Source organism: Microtus ochrogaster, chromosome 7 (assembly GCF_000317375.1).
Source record: "Microtus ochrogaster isolate Prairie Vole_2 chromosome 7, MicOch1.0, whole genome shotgun sequence".
Taxonomy (NCBI): Eukaryota; Metazoa; Chordata; class Mammalia; order Rodentia; family Cricetidae; genus Microtus; species Microtus ochrogaster.
In genome coordinates, this window is record NC_022014.1 from 62981240 (window position 1) to 63003103 (window position 21864).

The 21864-nt window shown below is 38.5% G+C and overlaps 1 protein-coding gene across 1 annotated transcript in view; it reads right to left on the bottom strand.

Moving 5' to 3' along the window:
* Dhx40 (DEAH-box helicase 40) overlaps positions 1–21864 on the bottom strand; it is a 47069-nt gene that overhangs the window by 22216 nt on the left and 2989 nt on the right. Inside the window, exons 3-11 of the mRNA XM_005350469.3 lie at positions 20966–21111; positions 18659–18778; positions 17407–17634; positions 16971–17037; positions 15539–15670; positions 9041–9140; positions 5074–5160; positions 4731–4913; positions 1436–1516 (exon numbers count right to left, since the gene is read on the bottom strand). Coding sequence (XP_005350526.1) covers positions 1436–1516; positions 4731–4913; positions 5074–5160; positions 9041–9140; positions 15539–15670; positions 16971–17037; positions 17407–17634; positions 18659–18778; positions 20966–21111 — 1144 coding nt within the window. The remainder of the gene's footprint in view (positions 1–1435; positions 1517–4730; positions 4914–5073; positions 5161–9040; positions 9141–15538; positions 15671–16970; positions 17038–17406; positions 17635–18658; positions 18779–20965; positions 21112–21864) is intronic.

Consider the following 21864-nt stretch of genomic DNA (forward strand, 5'->3'; position numbering starts at 1 on the left):
TGTATATATACATACAAACATATATATATATGATCTGAGCCTTTTGGCTTCTCAAGTGCTGAAAATAAGTTCCATTTGAATGCTAAGCTTTAAACATGGCAAGTATTTGACCTACTCTATGGGTCAGGAATATTATGGAAGGAGGACATAAAGACATAAAGTGTTGACAATACAGAGGAAGTCTATGTAACATTCTATTCTGGCATTGCACAACCTTCTATACCAATTTCAGAGGAATGATGTTTCCTGGGCTGTATCTGAACAAGGCTAGGCATATCATTAGGTAAACATAGACAAGGAGGACCTTAAGAGAACATAGTCCCGATTCATGGACTATGGGCTCCTGTATATCCTGATGAGAGACGGTCATCGTCTTCAACTGTGTATCCATAGATCAGGCCATCTTCTCAAATGAGTAGTTTCAAATTCATAGTCACACATAAACCCCTGGTTAAAAGCAATTAGTCACAAGACAAAATATCACAACATTGATGAAGGGAAAGGAGATGTAAAGAGGAGAGGAAGTTGAGGGGGTGAGGCTGAGATGAAGAAGGTTGGAGTAAAAATAATCCAAACAGCAGGGCAATGGTGACACAGGCCTTTAATCCCAGAGTTCAGGAGGCAGAGGCAGGCAGATCTCTGTGAGTTTGAGACCAACCTGGTCTACAAGAGCTAGTTCTATGACAGTCTCTAATACAGAGAAACCCTGTCTTGAAAAACAAAAAACAAAATCAAACAAACAAAAAAAACCAAAATTACTTGTTAACTAAAATCACATTTAAAAAGTGATTTTGTTTGGCTATTTATTTATTTATTGGTTTTTCGAGACTGGGTTTCTCTGTAGCTTTGGAGCCTGTCCTAGAACCAGCTCTTGTAGACCAGGCTGGTCTCGAACTCACAGAAATCCACCTGCCTCTGCCTCCTGAGTGCTGGCATTAAAGATGTGCATCACCACTGCCCGGCTTAGTTTGGCTTTTTAAAATAAACTTTCATTTCTTCTCCTTGTTTACAGAGTTTTGGAGGTTTTATTTGTTTGTTTTTTTGGTTTTGGTTTTTTTAGGCAGAGCCTCTCAAGGCTGGTTTCAAATGCCATACTACAGCCTCAGGCTCCCAGATACAGGCACACACTTCCATTTCTAGCTACAGGAAAATGTCTTTACAGTTCAGTGTTTGAGAACTGTGATAAAGACTAAGGACAGATTTTAATATCATGTAAAACAATTCATTCACATTGAAAAAAATTCCTTTCTATTTCTGAAGAAAGACTTAGAACCTTTTTTTAAATAACAAATCAAAAGCCAGGCACAAAAACTCACGCCTGTAATTCTAGTACTTGAGAAGTTGAGGCATGAGGATTATATTCAAGGTCAGAATGGACTACTACATAGCTACAAACAAAATAAGACTAACAATATGTTTATATTATATTATATACCTGTCGATAGCATCACACTGATAAAGCTGTTTAAGTGCTTCCAAAATAAGTCTCTCATTAGGCGGGTCCAAATATGGAAACCTGTGTGTTTAAATGAGATAGGAAAAAAGTCAAGATTATTCACAGCAGGATTTAATACACACTTGATAGAAATTTCCTTAAAAGGTCTTACTTATCCACTTCATTTTCTTTCATTTTGTTTTGTGGACAAGGTATCTTTTTACATAGTCCTAGTTGTCCTGAACTCAACCAAGCTGGTCTCAAACTCACAAACATAGCACCGTCTCTGCCTCCCAAGTGCTGGGGTTGGAGGTGTGCTTTACCATGCCCTGCCTCCGTTTCTCAAGTCCTCCTCTCCCTGAAAACATTCTAGCACTATGGTCAGCATTCAAAAAGAGGAAAATTTTGCTTTTCTGGAATCACATTCCTCTCATTCAAAACATACCTCATTCTCCTTGGCTGGAATACTCCCATCTTTTCTCTTTATCTTTTTTTGAGACAGGGTTTCTCTGTTGCTTTGGAGCCTGTCCTGGAACTAGCTCTTGTAGAACTTACAGAGATCTGCCTGCCTCTGCCTCCTGAGTGTTGGGAGTAAAGGGTGTGCCACTACTTAATCATGATTCTGGACTTGAACTTCGTAGGCAATCACTTTCTCTTCTACAGGTCATGACAGTTTACAAAATGGTTACAAAATAGAGAACAGTGTCAACAAGATGGATCAGTTGAGTTGGCGCTTTTCATCAAGCCTGACAATATGAGCTCTATCTGCAAGATTCCGTGATGGAAGAGAACTGACTCCTCCAAGTTGTCTTCTGAACTCCCCATGCACACATATGTGCGTGTGCACACACACAATCTAAATAAAGAGGAAAAAATAACTGAAAATGGCAGAAAATTTCAAGTTATCTAATAGTAACTCAGTGCTAGCTTTGATTTCAAAGAGACCTACCTGCTTCTGCCTTCAAAGAGGTAAAATTAAAGGTGTGCACCACCATGCCTGGTCTCCCAAACCTCTTATTTTAATTACAAGAAAATGGCTCTGGTGATAAAGTGCTACCACACCAGGCTTACACCTGGTTTCTTTCTTCTTTTTCTTTCCTTTTTGGTCTTACTCAAGATAGAGTCCTGCTGTGTATTCCACACTGGCTATGGCCTCCCAGCAGTCTTTCTACCTTAGCTCTCCTAGTACTAGGATTACAGTATGTGCTCTGATAGTACATGCCTATAATCCTACCACATTATATAGCAAGTTTAAAGCCAGCCTGAAAGACATGAGATCCTGTCTCAAAAAACATCAATGGGATCTGGAAAGATGGCTCAGACATTAAGAGTATGAGTTGCTCTTGCAGAGGCCCATGTTTGGTTCCCAAAACCAACATGGTGGCTCACAATCACCTGTAACTCCAGTTCCATAAATATCCTGCTTCATGGAAAAGTCTGCCAGCTGCTATGGGCCTGTAGGCGGAAGATGGATGCCCCAATGGTACAGAAGAACTTTGGGTGACTGTCTGGGCAGCAAGATGTCTCTGTCAATTCTAGAGTTTTGGAAGTTGCTTACAATGCACTTCCTGTTTACTTAGGTAATATTATATCCTTCTGGAGTCTTCGATGGAGTTGAAAAGTAGCTAGTAATAATAGAGTTTTCCTTAGTTATGATACAAGATAAAGTAGATATAAATATTATAACTATAATTCTTACTTGATTCCTATTTTGTTATATGTAATTTTACTATGTTAAACTTAAAACCTTCCTTTTTATTTACAGAAAAAGGGAGGTGGATGTGGGATTCTCTTCTGTATGCTGTGAATATGATTGGTTAATTAATAAAGGAACTGCTTTGGTCCTATAGCAGAGCTATAGGGGAGCAGAGCTAGGCAGGAAAAACTAACTGGAATACTGGGACAAAGGAGGAGTGAGAGAGACACCATGTAGCCCTGCCGGAGCCAGATGAAACTTTAGTTAAGCCACAGCCACATGGCAATACACAGATTAATAGAAATGGGTTAAATTAAGATATCAGAGTTAGCCAATAAGAAGCTAGAGCTAATGGGCCAAGCAGTGCTTCAATTAACATAGTTTCTGTGTGATTATGTCAGGGCTAAGTGGCCAGGACAAACAAGCAGCCTCCTTACTACACACAGGCTCTAACATATCCTGACATCTGTGGACACAAAGCATGCAAGTGGTGCACAGATTTGTATGCAAGCAAAACATCCATATACATAAAATAAAAATCTAAAGAAAAAAAGCAAAAGAGTAGTAGCAATGTAGACAGTATTAAGTCATTTAAAATGGACCAATGCCTAGTCATTCCTATTTTTCTAATGTGGTACTCTAGTTCTTTGAGAGTATGCTAGGAATTAACACCAAGCTTACTGGGCAGTTGTTTTCAGAGTCTTCTCTTCCTAAATGAGAATATTTCAAGACACTGTTTTTAAATCTAGATTTACATGAAAGTTTCCTGTTTGGTCGTTTATTCTTTCAATGGCTTGTTATTTATTTCTCATTGGCATAATTTATTAATAAAGTTAAAATTTACATGTTCTCCTCTACATTCTTAATTAGAAAATCTCTTGTTTTAAGCCAGATATGGCAGTGCACACCTATAATATCAATAGTTAGAAGTCACAATCAGGTAGATCACTGAGTTCAAGGCCAGCCTGATCTATATAGTATGTTCCAGCCCAGACAGGGATGTATAATGAGACCCTGTCTCAAGGAGAAAAAACAAAACAACTGTAGTCTTATTTGAAAACAACTAAATTAGGCCAGGTGGTGGTGGCGCATGCCTTTAATCCCAGCACTCAGAAGGCAGAGGCAGGTGAATCCCTGTGAGTTTGAGGTCAGCCTGGTCCACAGAGCTAGTTCCAGGACAGGCTCCAAAGCTACAGAGAAACCCTGTCTCGAAAAACAAAAAAACAAAAACAAAAAAAATCAAAAAACTTGAAAGCAAGTATTAGTTTAACACTGTTTACTTCTAGATTCCTCAATCTTAAATTACAATAATTTGAGGCTGATGAAAATGTTCCGATATCTGACAGTGGTAATGATCATGTAACATGTGAATCTACTAACAATAATTTGAACTGCTCACTTTAAAATGGCTAAAATACGGAGTTCTGTTTTAGGTAAATTAATATCTTTGGTTTAGTTTAATAGCAACCAACAAGAGAACAAACCCTGGAAATAGTCTCAATTCCCAGGAACACATTAGTCAAAAAGTGAAACTGATTTCTGAGACATAACCAGGCTTCTTCCACTCTAGCCACATGGCTTTCGAGGTTGCCCACATACCTTATGACATCATGGATGGCAAGGCACTTTAATGTCAGAACTACAGATGTCAAACTAGTTCTCTTAATCTCTGGGATCACATGATCAGGCATACACTGGTTCCAAAAATCTTTACTATAAATCCGAAAGCATTTTCCTGAGGCAGTCCTGCCTGCTCGGCCAGTTCCCTGTAATGCTTCAAATCTACAAAAAAAAACAAAAAAAAAAAAAAAAAAAAAAAAAAAAATAGTCCCCAAATGTTTTGTGGGTTTGCCAAGTAATTTACTTCCAATATTCAAACAAGTAGAAATACTTTAATCAGCTAGTTGTTCTTTGAATTTAAAAGCTTGATAAAGAGACTTACTTTGAAATAGGAACCACCTCCAGGATGTCCAACCCTAATCTGGGGTTGTGATTCAACTGCTTCACAAAGCCTCCATCCACTACATATCTAAGAGAATAAAAGCAAGTTAAATATCTAGAAATAAGGGGAGATGCATTAATTCTTACTTTAATTTATGTGTATAGGTGTTTTCCCATGTGAATTACTGTGCACCACATGCATGTTTGTTGCCCACAAAGGCAAGAAGAGGGCTACCAGTAGATCTCCTAGAAATGGAGTTACAGACAGTTGGGAGCCACCAAATAGGTGCTGGGAATCACACCTAAGCCCTCTGGAAGTGTAGCCAGTGCTCTTCACCTCTAGGCTATCTCTCCAGCCCCAAAACTTGTCCATTTTAACCACTTCAGGGTCTCCTTTTCTACCACAGTTACCGCACTATTTATGTTAAATATAAAAATTGGGATTCAACTTGGTGAGATGATTTGGAGATAGTAAAGGCACATGCCAACAATCCTGATGACCTGAGTTCAATCTTTGGAACCAGGATGGTACAAGGCAAAAACCAACACACACAAGCGTGCGCACACACACACACACAAACATACACAGAGTGTGTTAAATAATATAAATGAATGTTAAAAAAAGAAAGAAAACAAAAAATTTGAAAGTCAAGAAATGGAACCATCATCATACATAGTTGATGACAAAGTAAAGTCTTCACAAACTAATGGTGGTAAAGCCAATGAGGGAAACATTTTGGCAATTCTTCAGAAAGCTAAAATAGAATTACCATGTGATCTAGCAATTCCATTCCTAAGTACAGATACAAAGGTACCAAAAAAATATACAAACATTTGTAGATCACTATTCATACCAGAAGTAATAACAAAAACCAAGAAAGTAAAAATTCACCAAATTGTTCATTAAAACCTTACAGAATGGAGACTAGAGAGATAGCTCAGTAGTTTCTCTTATAGATAAACTCACACGGTGGCTCATAACCACTTGTAACTCTAGTCCAAGAGGATCCTACAGCCTTCTGGCCTCCACAGACACACACTACATGCATCTGATGTACAGACATAAATACAGGCAAAAAACCCATACACATAAAAAAAAATCATTTAAAAAAAACCCTAACAGATTCAGAGCCAGCAAGATGGCTCAGTGGTAAAGTACCTGCTTAATAGACATGGGGTTTTATTTTGAGTGAACAATATTTGGGAACTAGATAGAGGTAGTACTTAAACAAAACTATAAATGTATGAAATTTAATTTTTTTTCCATTTTTAAATTTATTAAAACAGGGTTCACACTGAGCTCTGAACTGTTGTAACAATTCAAAATCTATTCTTTAGCATCCCGTTTTAAGCCATTGTATAACAAGTTGGGTAAAAAGTTAGGAATAGCACCAAGTCTATCATTTTACTAAACAACAGGAAATATACAATTACAGAAGTCAATGTACTCTACTGCTCTAACCCTTTAGAGAAATCGCTATTTTTTTTTTAATTTTAAGTATCTATTTGTATTTTATTTTTGATACAAGATTTTACTGTATGGCCAAAGCTGACTCTGTAGTCACTATGTGTACCTTAAGATGGCCTCAAACTCAAGATCTCCCGGCCTCTGTTGCCTGAGTGCTGGAATTACAGATACACTACAATCCAACATACCTGGATAAGAAATCATTATTTTTATTCTTATTTACTTTTTTAAAATTTGTTTTTCGAGACAGGGTTTCTCTATGTAGCCTTGGCTGTCCCAGAACTCAATCTGTAGACTAGGCTGGCCTTGAACTCACAGAGATCCGTCTGTCTCTGCCTCCTGAGTGTTATTTGTTTTGCCTCTTTGTATAAATGTATACCATATGAAGGCACTGTCCACAGAAGACAGAAGATGGCATCAGAACCTCTGGAACTGGAGGTCCATACAGTTTTGAGTAGCCATGGATGCTGGGAACCAAAACCAGGTCCCCTGCGAGTACAACAAGTGCTCTTTTAAATCTGTCTCTTTCTGATGTGCACATGTGTTCATGCGCCCCTCTCTCTCTCTCTCTCTGTTTGTGTGTGTGTGTGTGTGTGTGTGTGTGTGTCTACACGTACATGTTTTACCTGCGGGCATGTCTGTATACCACATATGTGCCTGAGGCCTGCAGAGGCCAGAAAGGGGCACTGTATCCCATGGAACTGGAGTCACAGACGGTTGTGAGTTGCCATGTGGGAGTTAGGAACTGAGCCTGTGTGCTCTGGAAGAACAGCATGCTTAATTGCCGAGCTAACTATCCAGCCCATAATCGTTATTTGTTTTTTTTAAGTAGAAGAAATGTAATTTCTCTTTACTCATTCACCCAGAAGAAATATAATTTGAGTCTTAGAGACTGTGACCTAGCCGTTGTGTGGCAGGCAGTATGACTTAGTGAAAGATATAAAATAGATAAAGTATCAGAAAGGGATATAGCTTAGAAGCCTGAAGAATTTCACATTAGCTATGACTATGAAATTGAACTTTCCAGGTGATTCTCTACTAATTTTACTCAAAATCTAACCGCATTATTGAGTACATCCAAAAGCAATAGGAACTTGCACCATAATTCAACTCCACAAGGAAGTGAAAGAAACACTCCTTCCAGATAAAACTACCAAATTGGGCTGGGGACAAAAAGGTGTATCAAACCATCTAAGGTTTGATAATGGCAGCTAGAGAAGCAGCTGGCTAAAACCTATGAAGCACTATAAATAATCTTGTATTTAGGAAGAAAAGGCTTCAATTTAACAAGTAATTAATTAAAAAGATTACACAATTCAGAGTGTATTTCCTACTCCACTTCTCACTCAAAGCAATCAGTAATTATAAAATATGGAAGGTGAGCTAGGTGTGGTGGCACATACCTTTAGTCACAGCACCTGGGAGGCAAAGGCAGGAAGATCTCTGGAGTTTGAAATCAGCCTGATCTACATAGTGAGTTCCAAGACAGCCAGGTTTACACAGTGATATTCTTTAAAGAAAAACAAAAACAAGAAAGGTGAGAATAAGTTAAGAACATTAAAAAGAGGTTGAAGAGATGGCTTAGCAGCAGTTAAGAGCAGTGGCTATACAATCATGGGCATTCTAATCACAGCACCCATGTAGCAAGCCAGGCACAGTCCAGGCACTTTCCCTAACAGAGCAGGGAAAGACAGAATTGATGGGGCTTGCTACCTGCCAGCCTAGATAAAAAACAGGACCTCTAGGTTCATTGAAAAACCCTGCCTCAAAAGGAATACAGTGGAGAATGAGAGAGGAGGACACCCAATGCCTTCAGACCTCTGTGTATATGTACATACAAATAAAATTTTAAAAAAGAAAAAGTCGAGTGGTGGAAACCTTTAATTCTAGCACTCAGGAGGCAGAGGTAGGCGAATCTTTGTGAGTTCATGGCCAGCCTATTCTACAGAGCTAGTTCCAGGACAGGCTCCAAAGCTACAGAGAAAACAAACAAACAAACAAAGACAAAATAAAAGAAAAAAGTAAGGAAATAAAATACTAAGAAATAGGTGAGAAAGGAATTAGTAAAAAACACAGGTTTGCAAACTCTGTAATGATTTATGTGAACTAAACGGTTTCCTTCACTTTTAGAGAATTTTCAACAGTTTTAAACCTGGGCCAGCAAGACAGCTCAGTGGAAAAAGGCACTTGTATGTAAGTCTGGCCACCTGAATGCAATCTCCAACACCTAAATGGTAGAAGGCAAAAACCAATTCCCTCAAATTGTCCTGACCTCCACAAGCATACATATACACAAATAATTTTTTTAAAAAGTTGTACCTGGCCGGGTGATGGTGGCGCACGCCTTTAATCCCAGCACTCGGGAGGCAGAGGCAGGCGGATCTCTGTGAGTTCGAGACCAGCCTGGTCTACAGAGCTAATTCCAGGACAGGCTCCAAAGCCACAGAGAAACCCTGTCTCAAAAAACCAAAAAAAAAAAAAAAAAAAAAAAAAGTTGTACCTGATCCCATCTATTGTCAAAGATGTTGCAGAAATATTGGTGGATATGACACACTTTCTAATTCCAGGTGGAGGTGGCAAAAATATTCTCCTCTGTTGATCTAAAATATACACAGAGAAAAAAAAATACTAGTTTAAGACATGCTCTTGTCAACACCAATCTTTAAAAGAAATCATTTCTTTTCATTAGAAGTTGTATTTTTATCACCTTTTCTTTCTTTTTCTTTACTATGTAGTCCTGGCTATCCTGCTATCCTGGCACCCTCTTCATAAACCAGGCTCACCTCCAATTTAGAGATTTGCTTGCCTCTGCCCCGAGTGCTGGAATTAAAGGTGTGTTCCACTACATCTAGCTTACCACCTCTTAAATAAACTAGAATATAAGCTAAAATAACAAAAACTATTTCTTAATGTTTCACTTTTAAGATTTTTAAATCCAGACTGGAAAGATGTCTCAGAGCTTAAAAGAACTTACTGCTCGTCCTATGGACCCAAGTTTGAATCCCAGCACCGCATCTGTTGGCTCACAACAACCTTTAACTGCAGTTCCAGAGGATCTGAAGCCCTCCTGCCTCCAAAGGTACCTGATCACATGCACAGACCCACCTACCTACATACAATTAAATATAAATCTTTACAGATTTTCTTAAAATAAAATATGGAATTATATACTGCTACTATTACAAAAAGATCACTTAAAGCTATGTCCTTTATCTAGGTTATAGCTCCATGTAAAGACATGTATAAAAGTATGAATTTACCTATTAAAAACCAAGGACATACATACATACATATTCAAACTTCCTGAAGCCAATCCAGATTCCAAACTAAGGATCTCTGTCATCCTTAAAGATTGATCAGCTAGCAGGGCAATGGGTAACTTTAATCCCAGCACTCGGGAGGCAGAGTCAGGTGGATCTCTGAGTCTGAGATCAGCCTTGTCTACAGGGCAAGTTCCAGGACAGTCAAGGCTACACAGAGAAACCCTGTCTCAGAAAAAGAAAAAATATTGATCAGTTAAATAGTTTTTACTTTTGGGATATGTCTGCCTACCAATGTCTACCTCTCCAAAGAAGTAAGGCCACACTCATTACTAGTAGGGGTGGGATAGCAATGCATACTGTACATCCATGCTTGTGTCTCTGGTCTTAGAGTATAACACCAGTAATAAATATTTTCCCCTAAAAGAGCTGCATGGATGGATCATCTATGTCAATGAGATCCAAAATCAAGAACAGGAGCACAACTATTGGGACAAGAAGAAAATTTTGTTTGTTTGTTTTTTGAGATAGGGTTTTGTTTTGTTTTGTTTTGTGTAGCCCTGGCTGTCCTTGAACTTGCTCTGAAGACCAGGCTGGCCTTGGACTCAGAGGTCTGCCTTTTCACTTCACCGTTGAGTGCTGAGATTAAAGTTGTACACCAGGACCACATGCCAAGAAGAAAAAAATCTTAATTTGCATTTGTTTTTCATATTCCTTTCAACTTTTTGTTTATTATTATAAATAGGTTGTGTAACAGTTTCATTAAGACACAGCAATTATGATTGCCTTTAATCCCCAACTTTCCTAATCATGGACTAGTCAGACACACCTTAGCCCTTAGTAACCCAGCACCTGATAAGGGACTATAATAATCAGGGAGAAAAACTGGCAGAGAAAGAAACATTCCAAATCCTACCAAGAAATAAAGATGTATTTTTAAATATTTATTTGTTTTATGTGCACTGGTGTTTTGCTTGCATGTGTCTGTGTGAAGGTGTCAGATCCTCTGCAACTGGAGTTACAGACAGTTGTAAGCTTCCATGTGGTTGCTGGGAATTGAACCCAGGTCCTCTGGAAGAGCAGTCAGTGCTCTTAACCACAGAGCCCAGAATTAAGATATGTTTTTAAGGACCATTTAACACTCTTACTGATATAAAGCTTCTGTGACAGATGTGATAAAAACTAATGAAAACAGAATTCTCATCATGGAATTCCCTGTCTAAATGCTCTTACCAAAAGAGCCCAAAGCAGAAATATACTTGTGTAGGCATAGAGTCTATGTGGATAAAAGGAATACAATTCAATGTAGTGAAACCTCAACAACTGCCAATCAAGAAGGAAAGAGTAGGACGACTGTGGAATGCAATATTTCCAAGTTCAAACTCTGCCCACCCTGAGAAGTCATCTGATGCATCAAAGAAATGCCTTGAGCATTCTTTTTTTTTAAAGATTTATTTATTTATTATATATACAATATTCTGTCTGCATGTGTGCCTACATGCCAGAAGAGGGCACCAGATCTCATTACAGATGGTTGTGAGTCACCATGTGGTTGCTGGGAATTGAACTCAGGACCTCTGGAAGGAAAGTCAGCGCTCTTAACCTCTGAGCCATCTCTCCAGCCCCCTTGAGAATTCTTTTCTCTTTTTTTTTTAACTAGTTTTTTTTTTTTTAAATAAGCAATCCAAATTTTCACTCCCTACCCTGCCTTGAGCATTATAAACAACACATGAAAATCAACCTCCTGACATGAGGAAATCTTAAATAATTACAAAAATACATCTAAAAACATATCAAACTAGAAAGAAACTACAAACAGTTGAAAGACAGAGACTATGCAACAGGAGGATGACTTGTGCTAAAGAAATAGAGATGCCAACAAAAGGGGCAGAAACTGCATTCAAAGACAAAATTCAAGAGAATTTCCTTGAAATGAAGCACTGAATCTGAAGACAAAGAGTACATTGGGGTGCTTATCATACTTGTGATTACATAAGTAGACAAAATGCCAAAATTCAATGAACCATAGCTTTAAAATAATATTACATGTCTTATTTATTTATCATTTGTAAATTATATCTCAAAAAGTTATTTTTAGAAACTGGAGAGATAGCTCAGCAGTTAAGAGCACTGGCTGCTCTTCCAGAGAACCTGAGTTCATTTCCCAGCACCGCATGGCAGCTCACCACTGTCTGTAACTCCAGGATCCAACACCCTCACACATACATACAAGCAAAACACCAACAAAATAAAAGCAAAATAAGAATGATAAATGAAGCAGGGATAGCTAAGTTAGCACATTAATCAGTACTGCAGCAATTCCACCTGAATGCCTCTTTGTACTATTACAAGCTACTATAATTATGTTCATAATGGATCATAAGAACTTACACATGATAGTACTCAAAGGAAAAAACAAACTAAAACATCCAATGAGAGTTTACTCATACAACTTCATCATGTAGATAGATAGAAAAAAATTGCATAGACTCAAGAAATAATGATGAACACAGCTTGTAGTCATAGTGAAACCAGAAGTATACTCTCAAAGAGTATATTTACCACTGAACTCAGTGGCAAATTAAATCAGGGAAAATGAATTAGTAGACCACAGGGACAACTCAAAACACACACACATACAACTGTAGCAATGGTTAAAAAAGAAAGAAATGATCAGCTAAAAGAACAGGGGCTGGAGAAACGGCTCAGCGGTTAGGAGCATTGGCTACTCTTCCAAAGAACCTAGGTTCAATTCTCAGCACCCACATGGCAGCTCACACCCGTCTATAACTCCAGTTTTAGGGAACCTGAAACCAATGGCAAAACCCCAATGCACATAAAAATTAAATATATATTTTTTTAAAAGTGCCACTATTAAAAAAGAAAGATCACCTCTATAAGTTGGCATTTACTTGGATTGAAAGATCTAGGTTGATAAATGCACAAGTCAGAAAGCTGACTTAGAAACCCAAGAGGCTTACAGCTCAGGAGCAAGAGAGAAGTAGAAAAGGCTCTCAAGAGTCAGTCACGAAAGCGCAAAGTAAGTCTGACATGTCTCCCAAACAGAAACGGTTAAGAAAACGGCAAGTTAAAACTGAAACCTTAAGAAGCAGTCTCATTTCAGTGAGGGAAACAAAGCTGGGGAAGAAGAGCAACAGCCCCAGAAAAAGAGTGGTCACGGGGGTGAGACATACATTACCACACTGGGCTTTTTACCATAGTTTCTAAAATTTTTAGTTACAAAGTTTCAAAGTCCAGAAAACAATGAGAACCTTAATAATTGCTCTTAAGCAACGGTGGAGCATACCTTTAATCCCAGCGTTCGAGGCAGAGGTAGGTGGATCTCTGTGAGTTCAAGATCAGTGTGGTCTACAGAGTGAGTTCTAGGACAGCCAGAGCTGTTGAACAGAGAAATGCTGTCCGGCGGTGGTGGGAGGATGATTGCCTTTAGACTGGGTGGTGCTGCACACCTCCAATAGCAGCACTCAGGAGGCACAAGTGGGCAGATCTATAAATTCAAGGCCAGCCTGGTTTACAAATGGTTTACAGAGAAACCTTGTCTCAAAAAAACAAAACAAAACCAAAAACAAGTTGTTGAGTTTGTATATTACACCCAATGGTCCACAATCAGACAGAATCTTGTAACATCTAAGTTGGTCTACAGAAGTTGAATTAGGCCGGGCGATGGTGGCGCACGCCTTTAATCCCAGCACTCGGGAGGCAGAGGCAGGTGGATCTCTGTGAGTTCGAGACCAGCCTGGTCTACAGAGCTAGTTCCAGGACAGGCTCCAAAGCCACAGAGAAACCCTGTCTCGAAAAAGCAAAAAAAAAAAAAAAAAAAGAAGTTGAATTAATTTTGTTATCTGTCCTTGAGACTTGGCTTTGGCTTGAGTTGGGAATTTCCAGACAAGTCTGGTCTATAGAGCAAGCCCCAGGATAGCCAGGGCTACACAAAGAAACCTTGTTTCAAACTCCCCTCCCCTCAAAAAAATGAAAAGAAAAATAATTGTCTTTATGATGTAAAACGGAGATCACTATTTAATCTATGATCAAGAGTCTACTATCACAAAATATTTCCAAAATAACACCTGTTCTATGGTCAACTACTAATGTAATTTTTAGCTTTTTTTTTTTTTTTTTAAAAATTGTTTCTCATGGGATACTTTGATGACCTTGATATGCCAAGGATTTCATAAGCAAACCTAAAAGGGGAAATAGATAAATGTGGCTATTAAAATAAGAACTCTTGCTGCAAAAGCATGCAGACCTGAGTTCAAATCCTCAGAACCCACATTAAGAAGCCAGGCATGGTCACATGTGCTTGTAATTGCAGCATTGAGGGGTGGAGATAAGTGGACCTCCAGAGCTTGCCAGCCAAGCTACCCAAAAGGTTGCACTTCAAATTCAGTGAGAGACCTCTTTCCGGGTAATGAGGCAAGAATAAAATGTCAGTTGTAGAGCAAAGCAATCATAAAACATGATACCATCGACATAAAAAAATGTAAGTAGAATAAAACAGAAATACTTGCTGAAGCGAATCAGGTACTGTTGAAGTTAAAGTTCTTAATTTAAACATTCTTTAAACCATACAGATGTACTTTAGGTCAAATCTGTTTGGATGGTTGATGTATTTCATTCAAAAATATATAATAACTGAATTCTGTAGCAGCAAGATTTGCTGGAGGAGGGATTTTAAAAAATTGTTTCTATTTTTTTATGTGCATGGATGTTTTGCATACATATATGTTTGTGTACCTCATGTGTGTGGTGCACAAGGAGGCCAGAAGCAGGCTTCAATCCTCTAGAACTGAAGCTACATATGGTTGTGAGCCAACATATGGTGCCAGGTACTTAACTAGGGTCCTCTGGAAAAGCAGTCAGTGCTCTTCACTGCTGGGCCATCTTTCTTCAGCCACAGCACACCTTTAAGTTTTATAAGTTAACTCCAATAATAAAAGAAGTTTCACAGAAAAAATTCTAGGTTTCATTCAACAATATTTATTATAGCCAAATAAAAGTTTGCATATCCTCTTTGAACATACACACACACACCAAATACATGACCATTCTTGAAAAGTGGCCAATATATGGCTACTTAATAGAGAATAAAAATCCACTCTGTTTACTGTAAGACATACCAGGACACCTAAGATTTCTATCAATTTTGCAGCAATGGCAGACTAAGTATTGAGAGACTATAGTCCTCATTTGAAAAAATACCCAAAAGGAACTTTGTTCTGTTGGGAGACCACAAAATTCACTCTTAAAATACTGAGGAGATCCAAGGTTCTTGAAAGCTACCGTGAGAGAACAAAATCAGTTCTCTCAAGGGATCATGGTTCTCTTAATATTTTACTTCATGATTTGGGTTAAGACCTGGAAGTTACAAAACCGAGATCAGTTTGTGAAATTTTTTGACCCAAATATTAGAGATCTATATATGTTTTGTATATATACAGTAATTAATGAAAAACATTTTAAAAGGGGATGGAGAGAGAGTTCAGTGGTCAAGAGCTCTTGCTACTCTTTCAGGGGACCAGAGTCTGGCGCCCAGTACCCCTATCAAGCAACACACTCCTGCCTGTAAATATAGCGCTAGGTATGCAATGCTCTCTTCTGGCCCAGCTGGCTCCCACAAGCATGTACTCATATACACGGACACACACAGAAACACATAAATAAAAAAACTAAATAGTTTTTAAAAAGTCTTCATATTTTCTTTCCTAGTAAGGAATTACCTGTTGTCATTGACCCATAACACGGCAGTATCAATAAGCCATCTAGCGTGGTGTCTTGAACATCATAATCGTAATCGACAGACTCAGCCATCTGAAAAAGCAGTTCACAACTCTTCTCTATTTCAAACTGACCTGGAATGAGAAGGAAGCACTTCAGGAACTGAACTGCAATTTTTTTGGAGCCTGTCCTGGAACTAGCTCTTGTAGACCAGGCTCGTCTCGAACTCACAGAGATCCACCTGCCTCTGCCTCCAGAGTGCTGGGATTAAAGGAATGTACCACCACCACAAGGCCTGAACTGCAAATTTTAAAGATCTTTTTAAAGTCCAGTTTAAAATTAGCTTAAGGTTGTGCTATATCACTTTTTTTTTCATGTAAGGTATGCCCAACCTCAACAACAAAATTCAAGCAGAAGTATGTTTCTGATTTCTAAAGAAGCAAAAGTGTTAATCATCTTCAAGCCCTCAGGCTGTTAATACAGAGTTTCAGGAAGACTGAAATACACACAGGAGAAACTAGTCCAGGAAATTACTGAATTCAGGTACATTGCAAAAACTTGAACTTAACTTTCAAACAGTGAAGATACAGTTTTAAAAGTCTCACTTCAGACATTAGTACTGGCAGAGTAAGCCATTAGCAATGAAATAACTTATTTCTGTTAGGATGCAGCTAGTTAAAAAGTTAAATTATTCTTAGTAACTGCTCTATTTTTGACACCTCAAATCTGCTACAAGCTTGTAATACATGGAATCTATATCATAACTACATTGTGTTATCTCACCATTTCAAGGAATGACAGTTGAGATGTCTGAATAAAAGAATTAATTATTCAGAACCAGGATTACTTAGTCAAATTAGAGCTCTGTCTATAGTAAACTTCCCTCCCTCTACCCCCCCCCAAAAAAAACACTTTCCAGAGCTAATATCTATGAAAGGGTGGTGTAGTTCATATGTTTTATTAGTGAGCCTAGCGTTCTGTCTACCTATTATCTAGCTGAGAATCATAAACAGGTAAGGCAACAGCTGAGAAAGAAGTCCAAATGTCCTAGGAGAAGGGGCAGTTTGTCCACTCCAGTGTCATATGTCCTGCTTCCAAAAGAAAGACATCAACTAGGTGCAGTGATGTGTGCCTGCTCCCCAGAGTGGTCTGGGCAATATATAAAGAAAGACCTTGTCTCAAAATCCACAAAATCATTTCATTTACTTACTTATTTATTGAAAAATTGAGGGGCTTTTGTTTGTTGTTGTCCCTCTTTGTTTTTGAATGGGGTCTTATCATATAGCTCAAAGCTAGTCTTGTATGTAGTCTGATCTATCTTTGAAGTTGCAGCAATCATTCTGCCTCTGTCTCCAGAGTCCTGAGGTTAGTACCATGCACCACTATACCTGGCTTAAAAACTAGATATTATTAAACCGAGTAGAGAATGCTCACCAGTCAGAAAAACTAAAATGTCTCCAGCCATTTCATTCAAATGAATATCCATGGTCACTTTCACAATCTAAAGAAAAAAAGCAAAAATATAATAATCATATGTTGGTATAAAATACTCATTCACTACCATATCTTCTTGATCCACAAAACAAAACAAAAAATGAGCTCCCCAAAGTCCTAGCATTCATGAAGGCACAATGGCTCAGTAAGCTAGGTGCTTGCCACGCAAGCTTGATGACCTACCTTAGTTTAATCTCTACAACCCACACAAAGGTAGATGGAGACAACAACCTCAGAGTTGTCATCTGACCACCATATGCATGACCCCTACAAGACATCATACACACCCGACAATAAATGAAATTTGTAAAAATAAGATAAATTGCCCAAGTAAAATCACATACACAAAAGACACAAAAAGATTGCTAAGTAATACCGCTTGAATATATGCAGTATTTTCTCTGTCTCGTGGGCCAATCAAATTGCAGAATTTCTCTCTGACTGGATAGAGTCTTCCAGGTATATCAAATATGGGGCAGTTTCCAAAGAATGCAGAGAGTTTCGCTAGCTCCATAGTTGCTGACATCACCACCACCTTTAAATGTTCTTTCCTGTTAGGAGACTTATCCTGAAACAGCTTCTTCAGTAAACCAAATAAGATATCCTGAAAGAAAAATCTAGTAAGCCACAAATGCTAGCATTTTATTATTTTACTTATTTGTTCATTTCTATTTATTTATTTTTGAAACCGGGTCTCACTGTGAAGCTCTGGTTGGCTTAGAACTTACTAAGTAAAACAGGAACCTGCCTGCCTCTGTCTCCCGAGTATAAGAAATATTTATGTTTTGAGACAGAGTTTCAAGTAGCCCAGGGCTGGTGTAGAACTAGATATATAGTCTGGGATGACCCTGAATTTCGAATCCTCCTACTTCCACTTCAAGAGTGCTGGGATTTTTAAGCAGTGTTGAAGATCAACCCAGGGCTTTGTACATACTAGGCCAGCACTCTGCCAACTGAGCTACATCCCTAGCCCAGCTAACCTATTTTATTTTATTTTTGTTTGTTGAAAAGGGTCTCACTATGTAGCATGGGGTGGTCTGGAACTCCTCTGTAGACTAGGCTGGCCTCAAACTCTTAAGAAATCTGCTTACCTCTGCCTCCTGAGTGCTAGGATTAAAGTCATCGACCATCATGCCCAATCCCAACCTATTTAAAATAGATTGCTATTATAACCAAAGAATTTCTATTTCAACAGAATAAAATGTAAGAGGAGGCAATTCTTGATACAGTAAAAAGTTACCCCAAACAAATGACCTATTTTTTGTTTTTTTATTTTTTCAAGACAGGGTTTCTCTGTGTAGCTTTGCAGCCTATCCTAGAACTCGCTCTGCACACCAGGCTGGTCTCGAACTCACAGAGATTTGCCTGCTTCTGCCTCCTGTCCAAGTGCTGGGATTAAAGGTGTGAACCACCACTGCCCTACACACTTTTTTTTTTTTTTTTGGTTTTTCGAGACAGGGTTTCTCTGTGGCTTTGGAGCCTGTCCTGGATCTCGCTTTGTAGACCAGGCTGGTCTCGAACTCACAGAGATCCGCCTGCCTCTGCCTCCCAAGTGCTGGGATTAAAGGTGTGCGCCACCATCGCCCAGCCACACTTATTATATATATAAAAAAAATTGAAATACTCACTGTAGTCAAAGTTCTTTCATGAGCTTCATCCAAAATAATGACACTGAATTTGTTAAGATTTGGATCTCCCAAAATATGTTTGAGTAAACACCCATCAGTCATGTATTTGATTGCTGTTTCCTAATGTTTGAAAGCAGAGTACAGCAACTTGTAGCATCACAAAACTTCACTAAGATTCAACTAATTCCCCATCCCCAAATGCACAGATCAAACCACCACCTTAAAAGAAAAATAAAGCTATTTAACAAGGATGGTTAACTATAAAAGACACCACCAAAATAAACAGGAACTAAGGAGTGTCCTGAGATAAAGCAAGTCACCAATAAGGAGACACAAAGATGTCTGTGGATTGTGGAAAGATAAATTCTTACAGACAAGATACGGGGGATACTTTAGTGGAAGTGCATGCATTTTCTAGCATGCACAAGGCCCTAGGTTCTATCCCCAGCATGGCAAACAAACTAAAAAAAAACTTTGCTGACTTGGTTAATTAAGTTGACAAGTTTTCCACTGATTCAAGAACATCAAGACCCAGTATGGAATAAGCTGGCTAGTCTTTGTCAACTTGACATAAACTATAGTCAGTCACCTGAGAGGAGGGAACCTCAACTGAGAAACTGTCTCCAAAGATCAGTGCCATCCTGGGACATATGGTTGTAGAAGGTTCTATGATAAAGCAAACTGAGCAAGCCATTGAAAACAAGTCAGTCAACAGCACTCCATGGCCTCTATGTCTATTGCTGCATCTAGATTCCTGCCTTGGTTTCCCTAAATGATGGTCTGTAACCTGTAAGCCAAGTGAACTCTTTCCTCCCCAAGTCAGTTTTGGTTAACATTTTATCATAGTAATAAAAAATAAACTAAGATAATGAATAGACTCTGAAAACAGCTAAGTGTGATAAGAGGTACAAAGTAAATACTGTGTTATGTCACTTAGATACTTTGACTAGGCATGTTCATAGAGGTGAGAGCCACAGGGGCTGAAAGCAGTTTCTGTTTGAGATTATAAAAAAGTTCTGAAAATAGCAGTGATAGTTAAACAACATTGTAAACTGTGACTGTACCTGATGCTACTGAATTATACACTTAAGATGGTTAAAATGGCAAAGTTCATCTTATGTACACTTTAGTACTACAAAAAAATGGGTTAAATATGAAAGCCACCAATACTAGGTTTGAAGAGATGGTCTGGTGGGTAACAGTGCTGTTCTTGCAGAGGAGCCTAATTTGGTTCCCTGCACCTACACAGCAACTCACAATCATCTATTCATTTCAATTCTAGGGAATCTAATGCCCTCTTCTGCCCTTCTCAGGTATCAGGCATGCATGTAGCACACGGACATACATGCAGACAAAAACAACTATACACATAAAATAGATTTTTAAGGTATAATTCTTAAATGCAAATAACTTATGATTTTAAAAAAAGTATCTTAAGAAAAATAAACATTACTTTCATTTGATAATGGATACATTAGCTGAGGAAGGAGAAAAGAGGGTACTGGGTACCTAAGAGATAAAGCTTTAACCATACGCAACAAAAATTAATTCTAGGGCCCGGAGAGATGCCTTAGGAGTTAAGAACACTTGCTGCTTTTTCTCAGAGAAGCGGGATTCAGTTGCCAGCACCTGTAAGGTAGACCCATCCCATCTGTAATTCTAGTTGCAGGTACCTGGTGCCCTCTTCTGGACTCCTCAGGCACCAGGCATGTACATGGTGCACATATACCACACAGACAGGCAAAATACTTACATGCATAAAAAGTCAAAAAACATAACAAAACAAAAATACCTTACTTTTGTGAATTCTGAGGACTGAACTCAGGTCCCTTACCAACTGAGTTATCTCCCCACACCATACATCACCCTACTCCATCCCTACTCTGAAGGTTTACCTATTTTTTATTTGAAGAAGCTAGCTTTCATGAAGGAGGTAGCCTACTTGGGGAGACCGTGAGTGAAAAACAAACAACACACATATACACATGGCACTTGAGGGGCAACACTTAAAAGTTATCCATTGACCACCACACACAAGTGCATACACGAGATCACCAAAAAACAAACATAAGCCAGTCGGTGGTGGCACACGCCTTTAATCCCAGCACTCGGGAGGCAGAGGCAGGCGGATCTCTGTGAGTTCGAGACCAGCCTGGTCTACAAGAGCTAGTTCCAGGACAGGCTCCAAAACCACAGAAAAACCCTGTCTTGAAAAACCAAAAAAAAAAAAAAAAAAAAAAGACAAACATAAGAGTTAGGGGTGTAAGTTTGTAGTACTTTAAATGTATACCAGTAAAACTATTGTACCTTGGAGCTGCAATCATCAAAACGAACTTGGTACCCTACTTTAGAGCCTAAGGTGCATTTCATTTCTTCAGCAACCCTCTGAGCAACTGATATGGCAGCAACTTTTCGTGGCTGAGTCACACCAATCATGCCATGTTGTGAAAATCCTATCAAAACCAGAAACAAACACACAAAGTTAGTTAGCAATGGTTCCTACTGAACTAAAATTAAAATTGTTGCTGGTCAATCAATACAAATAGAATGAATGTTTCCAAAGGAAAATCCTCTAAATTGCAACATACTGTAGCATATTTGCAAATACACTACAAATAAATCTATTGGTTTAAAATAGAAATATGCACACTCAGAGAACAGAAGGATGGTTCAGCAGCTAAGCATGCTTGCCTGATGACCTGAATTCCATCCCAGATCCCACAAAGGCAGGAGGGAACTAACTCCCTACAGTTACGCTCTGATCTCCACATGCACACTGTGTCACACATCTGTCTACACACATATACTGATATAAAAGGAAGTTAATTTTAAAAAATACACATGCATAGCCATTCTAAATGTACAAGTGTTAATTAGGTGTGAGGTTTTCATTTTCCAATTTTTAAAGATTTATTTATTTATTTTGTATACAGTGTTCTATCTGCATGTGTGCCTGCACGCCAGAAGAGGGCAGAAGATCTCATTATAGATGGTTGTGAAACACCATGTGGTTGCTGGAAATTGAACTCAGGACCTCTGGAAGAACAACCAGTGCTCTTAAGTGTTGAGCCATCTCTCCAGCCCCCACTTTTCAATTTTTAAAATCATTCATAAATATGCCAAGATACTGTAGATTTGGGTTGTTTGTTTTACTTTTTGACCAGATCTCATTATGCTGTCATACTTCCCTCAAATTCCTAAACTCT